The 8,622-nt window shown below is 33.3% G+C and overlaps 2 protein-coding genes across 2 annotated transcripts; both read left to right on the forward strand.

Moving 5' to 3' along the window:
• Positions 1 to 1,431: 1,431 nt before the first annotated feature.
• Positions 1,432 to 4,544, forward strand: LOC107806316 (uncharacterized). The gene is made up of 4 exons (XM_075240167.1): positions 1,432 to 1,716; positions 1,997 to 2,769; positions 2,893 to 3,071; positions 4,336 to 4,544. Exons 1-4 carry the CDS (start codon positions 1,432 to 1,434, stop codon positions 4,542 to 4,544), a joined length of 1,446 nt encoding a protein of 481 aa, XP_075096268.1.
• A 77-nt stretch (positions 4,545 to 4,621) lies between these two features.
• On the forward strand, positions 4,622 to 7,014 carry LOC142174382 (uncharacterized). Its single transcript, XM_075240168.1, has 2 exons — positions 4,622 to 5,784; positions 6,567 to 7,014. Exons 1-2 carry the CDS (start codon positions 4,622 to 4,624, stop codon positions 7,012 to 7,014), a joined length of 1,611 nt encoding a protein of 536 aa, XP_075096269.1.
• Positions 7,015 to 8,622: the final 1,608 nt, after the last annotated feature.

Consider the following 8,622-nt stretch of genomic DNA (forward strand, 5'->3'; position numbering starts at 1 on the left):
TGCATATAATTAATGGAAGGAAACGGCCAAACTTATAATAGAATAGCCCGATCATAATTTGAAAAGAAAGAATTACAAGAAAACATATATGACTTCACACCATAACAAAAAATGGTCTATGTTTGATATTTGTCGGTGATTGATATATTGTGCATTAAATGTTTTGTTTTACCATCTGAAGTTAAAACTAGCCATTTCTTGTGGATGCTTTTCCATGCTGACATATATAGTATAACCATTGACCATAGAAGAATGTCAAAGATGCTTGAGAAGTTTGCCTTTGAAAAACATAACGTATCAGCATGTGGAGTCCATCTTAATAGTATGGTCATTGACCATTTTAAGTTTTTCATGCTCAAATGGAACAAGTCCTCATGCACCTTGTCTCTTCATATAGCCTATTCTGCAGGTGTCCATGTAGGATACCAATTATTCAGACAGATAAGCCATTTAAGCTTGGACCGTTGACTACGGTAGCATCGGTCATAGAAGCACGGAGGTTAAAATCACCGGCGTTGAATGCTATAGTTGCGGCGCCGGTAGCGGCGGCTTTGTCACTCTCATATTTAGCTTTCACTGATGCCTTCGTCATTTTTGCCATAATTTTTTTTAAGGACCTTGTCTTTTTTTTTCTTCTTCTATTTATGAACATTTGTATGTCGTCAATTTTTTGAAATATAATTAATAGAATTTACTTTGGATCTAAAATATGCTTCTTATTTTTGGGAAATCTTGACTCAATCAATGGAAGATATTAATATTGAAGAAAGAAGACCAAGGAAGCAACGCATGATAAATTGGTTTTTGAAGGCTCTATCAAAAGAGTGTGAAATTGAAGGTAATATGCAGTACTAAATTATCCAGCAAAATTACTTATATTTTATTTGTGTTCGAGTTATTACCTTCTAACATTTGGCTACATAAATCATAACATTTGGCTACATAAATATAGGTGAAATTGTCTCTAAACCATCTACATCTTGTACTCAAAAGTTGGAAAATATTTCCGATTGTATTCATTGTCACGCTATGAGGTTTCAGCATGAAACTCCAACATTTTGTTGCGGGGAGGGATCAGTAAGATTGGCAAATACTGAAGTTCCAATATAATTATACGAGTTACTTGTTGACGAGTTAGACAAAGCAAAAAAGTTTCGTCGAAACATTAGAGCATATAATAGTATATTTGCATTTACGTCTTTTGGTGTTAGACTTGACAAAGAACTTGCATCTTCAAGGAAAGGAGTTTACACCTTTAAGGCACAAGGTCAAATTTATCACAATATTCCGTCATTGCTTCCACGTGAGGATAATCCATGTTATTTTCAATTATATTTTTTGACACGGACAATGAATCATGCAGTCGGATTTCAAAATTGCAAGAAGCCAACTTATCTGAGGAAGTTGTGACAAAAATTAGGCAGCTAATGGATGAGAATCCAATATTTACAAATTCGAATTGCTGCCAATGCTACACTGGATCAACGTGTCTACAACAAACCATCGATAGATCAAATTGCTGCAATTTGGGTAGATGGAAACAATCCAAATGTACCATTCGATAGAGAGATTATTGTTCATGAGCATTCCGGCAACAAACATAGAGTCAAACATTATTATGGTTGCTATGACCCACTCCAATATCCTCTGTTTTTCCAAATGGAGAGGTTGGCTGGCACCAAGGAATACACAAATATAAATCAAAAAGAGGTGCAAGTACATCTGAAGTTGCCAATGTAAACCAGAATGTCCCAACATACACGTCCGCTAATGAGGTGTTTCACAAAGAGGAGCAAGGTAAAGTATTGCAATTAAATTACGTATCACTTTAGTTTTCTTATTTGAATATTAACTACACTAACAGATACTACTTATTTTTGTAGGGGTACGTCGTGAATCTAAATCATGTGTGTCTTGTAGAGAGTATTATTGCTACAAATTTCAAATACGCAAAGGAGAAAAGACAATACTACTATTGTGCGGACGGTTATTGCAGCAATTTGTGGTTGACATGTACATCAAGTTAGAAACAATAAGACTTGAATTCTTTAGATTACAGCAAGCATTACTTAGAAGGGAAATATTACAAGGTATAGTTGATAGTATCATGGCTGGAGAATATAGAGGAGATAAAGTTGGTCAAAGAGTAATATTGCCGGCATCATTCATCGGAGGCCCTAGAGATATGCGCCGTAGGTATATGGATGCAATGGCTTTGGTTCAACGTTTTGGAAAACCAGATTTATTTATCACAATGACATGTAATCCCGATTGGGTGGAGATCCAGGAAAATCTATGTGAAGGACAACTTGCACAAGATAGACCAGACTTAGTGACTAGAGTTTTTAGGGCAAAATTACAAGATTTAAAGGATCAGATTTTTAAGAAAAAAATATTTGGTCCTGTTGCGGCACATGTCTTCGTGGTTGAATTTCAAAAAAGAGGCCTACCACACATACACCTTTTGATAATACTTGAACAAGGGTACAAGATAACATTAGCAGACCAATATGACAAGTTTATTTCTGCGGAACTTCCTGATGAAGAAGAATATCCACTCTTGCATGACTTAGTTGTCAAGCATATGATGCATGGTCCATGTGGAAAACATCGTCCAACAAATTCATGCATGAAGGATGGTCAGTGCAAGAATCACTATCCTAGGCCATTTAGTAATAAATCAATACAAGGAAAGGATGGATACCCTATTTATAAGAGAAGAAATGATGGAAAGATCGTAAATGTCCGTGGCATGAGAATGAATAATCAGTGGGTTGTGCCATATAATCCTTACTTACTAACTAGATAAAATTGTCATATTAATGTGGAGTCTTGCTCTGGAGTGAAAGCAAACAAGTATCTCTATAAGTATATATATAAAGGGCATGATAGGTGTGTTGTTTATATTGAACCAGATGATGGAGAAAAAGTAGTTGATGAAATCCAAAATTTTCAAGACGCACGTTGGGTATCTCCGCCAGAAGCACTATGGAGAATTTATGAATTCAATCTCAGTGAAATGCAACCTCCTGTCATTAACCTTCAACTACATCTCCCGGATAGACAAACAGGTAAATATTTATCTCCAACAAGGTTAATTAAAACTTTTGATGAAATAAATAACTATACAAGTTTTTGTGAAATGTCAACACACAGTGTGCTATTGGAGCAAGCAAAATTTGCAAAATGTGATTGCGTGGGAATATGCGACGCTAACCATGCTCACGGAGTATTTTCGGACATGCTCGAGGGATACTGAAGCACGACAATACCTATACAAAGAATTTCCAGAGTATTATGTGTGGAACTCACAGGGAAAGATATGGACAAAAAGAAAAACAAGATCAGTTATTGGTCGAATTGCTACTGGTAAGATGATCTATCTATTCTCTTTCAGATAAATCTTGATGAAATTAATAATTTGAAACAATATTAGTCTTGTAAGATTGGGCACTTTCTGTTTGATAAATTAAAACAATTAAGGCATCAACCAAATAATACACAGTCTAGGATCTGATATACAGGCTATCAAAAAACAGAAGTCAGGGGTAGAAAGTTCACAACATAAATGTGAGTTTCAGAATGTAGCCAATCCTAAACCCAAATAAAAGAGGAGGGTAATGACAGGCTGACGCCAACGCAAAAATAGTCAAAAGTATAACGAAGCTGTGATTTATAGTCCAGAAACAAATGCGAGTCCTTTGGAACTATTTATGCAAAATAGAATAGGGCTATTACTTAAAGTTCTAATCAATAAGAACAAGAATCAGTAATTCTAGATAGTTTTTTCCGGGGGTCCTATTCCTTTTACTGCAATATGGCTATATAGCAGTCTATAAGAGTTCATCATTATTTCTTAGAGCTGAATCCATTAGTTTCGTTACATGATTGATTGAAATAAAATAGGACACAATGACTTCAGCTAATGCCTAATCTATTTTTGGCATATGGCCGATTTGAAGTTAACGTGATGAAGATACTAAATGGAAAATATTTTTTGTGCTGCATACAAAAATATCTACAAATGTGTATAATGCAAAATTATCAAAAACTATTTGCACTTGTCACAACAAAGTTAGAAGCTGGTGTTATATGTTTCTTGATAAACATATTTCAATTCTTATCAGCTAAGAATATTCTAAGGCTTCAACAAGAATTCAGAATCCAACATGTTTAAATAACGACACTTCTTTTAAGTAAAGAAGGAATATATTTTGGCATCATTCATTGACTTGGCTACATTATACTGACAGTCTGCACCCTATTGTATTTTATCTGGATAAATGACAATGATTAGTCTTAACAGTTAATATAGAATTTTACTCAATGTTACAGCTAATCCTAGAGAAGGCGAAAGGTATTATTTGAGATTATTGTTGAATCACGTCAGAGGACCCTTATCATTTAAAGACTTGCTAACTGTTAATGGAAGAGAGTGTGAAACATTCAAAGAAGCTGCAAAGGAAAGAGGTTTATTAGAATCAACAACAGTATTTCAGAATGCTTACGTGAAGCGGTCCTCTTCAAAATGCCATCGGCACTGAGAAATTTATTTGCAACAATTTTGGTTCATTGTAATCCAACGGACATTAGGAAGCTCTGGGAAACCTATTACGAAGATATGTCAGAAGATTTTAGAAAAATACGTGACAATTCTCCTGTTGCTCAACTCCAATGCACATTGAAGAGCATCAATTATTTCTTAGAGAGCATGGGCAAGAAAATTGACAAGTATGACTTACCTAAACTTGATCATGGTAGGGATAATGGTAATGTATCGGAATGCAGAGAAATAATCGAAGAAAGGTCTATAAATGTATCGCCCGAAGATTTTGATGCACAATCAAAACTAAATCCTGAACAAGAACAAGCTTTCAAGACTATATTAGAGAGAGTCGACTCTGGCAGAGCGGGATTGTTCTTTGTGGATGGACCTGGAGGAACTGGAAAAACATTCCTATATCGTGCATTGCTTGCAAATCTCATATCAAGAGGCATGATAGCTTTAGCAACGGCAACAAGTGGTGTAGCAGCTGCAATTTTACCCGGAGGTCGTACAACTCACTCTAGATTCGACATCCCTCTTCAGACAACTGATACAACAATCACAAATATGTCAAAACAGAGTGGTGGTGCTAAATTGATAAGAAAATCAAAGCTAATAATTTGGGATGAAGCACCTATGGCCAATCGTCAGACGATTGAAACCGTTGATAGGAGCTTCAGAGATATAATGGATATTAATGAACCCTTTGGTGGAAAAGTGATGGTCTTCGGAGGTGATTTTCGTCAAGTACTACCAGTAGTTCCAAAATCTACCAGAGTTGAAACAATAAATGCAAGCTTGGTAAAATCATATTTGTGGAATAAAATGGAAAAGATTCAATTAATAAGAAATATGAGGGCAAGAGCAGATCCAACATTCAGCGATTTCTTACTACGGATCGGTAATGGAGAGGAACCTACAATAAGATATGATATGGTCCTTCTTCTAGAAAAATTGATCGTCAAACATGATGGTGATAGTATTGGTGAAGATAATTTAATAAGAGAAATATTTCCATCTCTAGATGAAATGTCAAGTTGTGCAAAATACATGACAGAAAGGGCTATCTTGGCTAGCAGAAATGAGTATGTTGATCAACTAAATGAGATGTTAATTGCTAAATTTCCTGGTGAAAGCAGAACTTTTTTGAGTTTTGACTCCGCAGAGGATGATACCAACAACTACTGCCAGGAAGAGTACTTAAATAATTTAACACCAAGTGGCCTTCCACCACACAGGTTTGTGTCAAATTGCTATTCTCTATATTTCTGTGAATTCATTGTGTACTAGATCTGACAATATAAAAAGAATCTCTCGATATGTTTTTTAATTGAAATAAATTTATTAAACTTACCGTAATCATATTATGTATACTCTTGCAAATTCATCTTATACAATTTTTTCTTCAGAGTTTTACACAAAAGTTGCATGCGTTCCTTTTAGTTATACGAATACTCAGTTCTATTATTGAAGTCAATATTCGAAACTTATAGCAAATGTAACATTCAGGATAGACAAAAAAATAGAAGATCATTCTGAGAATTGGGAATTATATTAATATATACTATCACATACAGTAGCTTCATCTTTACAATCTACAATTGCAGATTTATTTGAATATTTTATAGTTTGCAGGTAACTATTTTTTTGTGTGAATGGTGTTTTTTTTTTGGATTTTTCTATAATTTCTAAAATATTCTGTTTGTTACATTCTACGTATATGTCAAGGAAATAAAGACAAAGTAACATACTTCATCCTTAGACCCGGTAATTTTAGCATTACTGTAATAAAGTATGTCTATTTCTCTGCCGTCTTCCTTGTGTGCCTTTTTATACTCAAAATCAAGCAGAAAAATGGACATCAGGGATGAATAATTCTAATTATCTTGGTGGCTTGCAAAGCAGCTAAAGGAATTAAAAAAGAAAAAAGAAAAGAAAAGAAAGAGTATTATGAAATCATTTGGATGATAACCTGAACTTCTGCTTGTTATGTTTAAAGATATTATTTATTGTTTGACAGGTTGGTTTTAAAGAAAAATGCTCCGATCATGTTATTAAGAAATTTGGACCCGGCAAATGGCTTATGTAATGGTACAAGAATGATATGTAGAGGCTTTGACAACAACGTCATCCATGCAGAAATAATGATGGGCGAAAATGCTTCCAAACATGTGTTTATTCCCAGAATTCAACTTTCGCCTCCAGAAAATGAAGGTTACCCTTTCAAATTCATCAGAAAACAATTTCCAGTACGTCTATGCTTTTCGATGACAATAAATAAAGCACAAGGACAAACAATACCTAATGTGGGACTGTACTTACCACAACATGTATTCTCACATGGACAACTATATGTTGCACTCTCAAGGGGAATATCTATGTCAACAACAAAGGTTTTAGTCTTGACCGAGCAGCCAAAGCGAAAAAAGGAACATATACCAAGAACATCGTCTATAAAGAGATATTAGGTAAGATTCACCACCATAACATAACATATATCATAGAAACATAATTGTATGATGATCTGTTGTTATTCTTCAAGCAATATTTTCTTTTTTCATGAAACTTCCTCAACTATACACAAATTAATTATACATATTATACATGAATTTTACATATATTATAACTATATAATTATATTTATTTTTACAGACTCTAAACTGTTTCACTGAATGCATCGACAATACCATTATATTTTAGAGGCGCCTTCCTCTTACCAGAATCAACTGAAGCAACATTCTTCATGGCGCACATCAATATTGTTCCACATATGACATCAAGAGGGTAGCAACAGTCTGACTAATAGTTCCAGCAACATCATCACACCCATGCTTCATTGTAACACTCAATTTAGTGTCTGCATGCTCAATACAACTATTTCTTTAATGTAATAACTTTTTTTGCATCGTCAAATGCTATTTCACTTAATTCATTCTTATTCAATTTAATATGCACTATTTTAGATAGTTTACCATTTAAATATTTGTTATATCATCAATTACCTTTATACTTAATTCATTCTTATTCTACCTAATTAAAATACGTTCTTTTGTGCATAACGCATAATACACGTGCAACGCACGTACACTAAATCTAGTATATATAAAAGTGTATAATAGTATATAAGAAGCATTTATATACACATATATGTTATTATACAATACTATACATCATTATACAAAAACTGACTTCGTCTTCTTCTTTGCGTCTTTTCTGAAATTTAACTCAAATCTTGCTCAAATCTACTCCAAATCACTTCAAATTTTAATTTTGAACTACTCTTCATATTTTCAATTAATTGGAACAACACCCATCCAAACAACTAACAAACTCAAAAAAAAAATCTTATTTCAAAAGCGAAGCTTTAATTTGAATGGTTTTCAATGGTGGACTTCTATTTTTTAATTTTCTGTTCTTCAATTTTCTTACATACACACGCATACACTGCAACTAGGTGATACAATTATAACTTTGCAAATCTGTAACCTGGCCAAGGTTTTAAAGAAATTAATTTTTCATACAATCAACAACTATTTTCATACAAAGGTAGCAGAAAATATAAAGCAGAAGCTCCAAACAACTAAGTCTGATAGCTTTCAATAATTTCTTTTCAAATTATGTACACATTGGGCTAAGCCGGGTAAAAATTTGAAAGATGGGCCAATTTGTGTTATGTGGTCCAGCGAAGTGATTCTAAGTGTAATAATTATTCCTTAAAATTTATAAATAATACATTAAAAGTAGTAGTAAGTATCTTCTAAATAAATAATATTATTACTTAAATGAATTAATCAAAATTGCAGTAACGATTTAATTTTTACTAACTCATTAACTTATGATAAATACATGTATATATAAGAAATGCTAGATATTAATTGTAATAAGGTATTTAAACTAATATCAATATTAGAATTATTATTATGGGATGTATGAATAGCTATAAATTTTTACACTCTCTTTCTTATTCTTTTAAGTCACTATCTTTTTTTTTTGCTTCTCTCATAAGATTACATACTTTCTCTTTTATTTCTTTCTTATTTTCTCTCTCCTATGAGTTTAAAGTGCAACAGTGGTAA

The sequence above is a fragment of the Nicotiana tabacum genome, chromosome 20, assembly GCF_000715075.1.
Source record: "Nicotiana tabacum cultivar K326 chromosome 20, ASM71507v2, whole genome shotgun sequence".
Classification (NCBI taxonomy): Eukaryota; Viridiplantae; Streptophyta; class Magnoliopsida; order Solanales; family Solanaceae; genus Nicotiana; species Nicotiana tabacum.

Excerpts from the sequence above, each read along its gene's own strand:
- LOC142174382 (XM_075240168.1), top strand. The coding sequence starts at position 4,622 with ATGTCAGAAGATTTTAGAAAAATACGTGACAATTCTCCTGTTGCTCAA. Across the intron at positions 5,785-6,566 it reads AGTGGCCTTCCACCACACAG|GTTGGTTTTAAAGAAAAATG; the intron begins GTTTGTGTCAAA and ends ATTGTTTGACAG.
- LOC107806316 (XM_075240167.1), top strand. The coding sequence starts at position 1,432 with ATGAGAATCCAATATTTACAAATTCGAATTGCTGCCAATGCTACACTG. Across the intron at positions 1,717-1,996 it reads TAAATCAAAAAGAGGTGCAA|CAATTTGTGGTTGACATGTA; the intron begins GTACATCTGAAG and ends CGGTTATTGCAG. Across the intron at positions 2,770-2,892 it reads GGCATGAGAATGAATAATCA|GTGTGTTGTTTATATTGAAC; the intron begins GTGGGTTGTGCC and ends AGGGCATGATAG.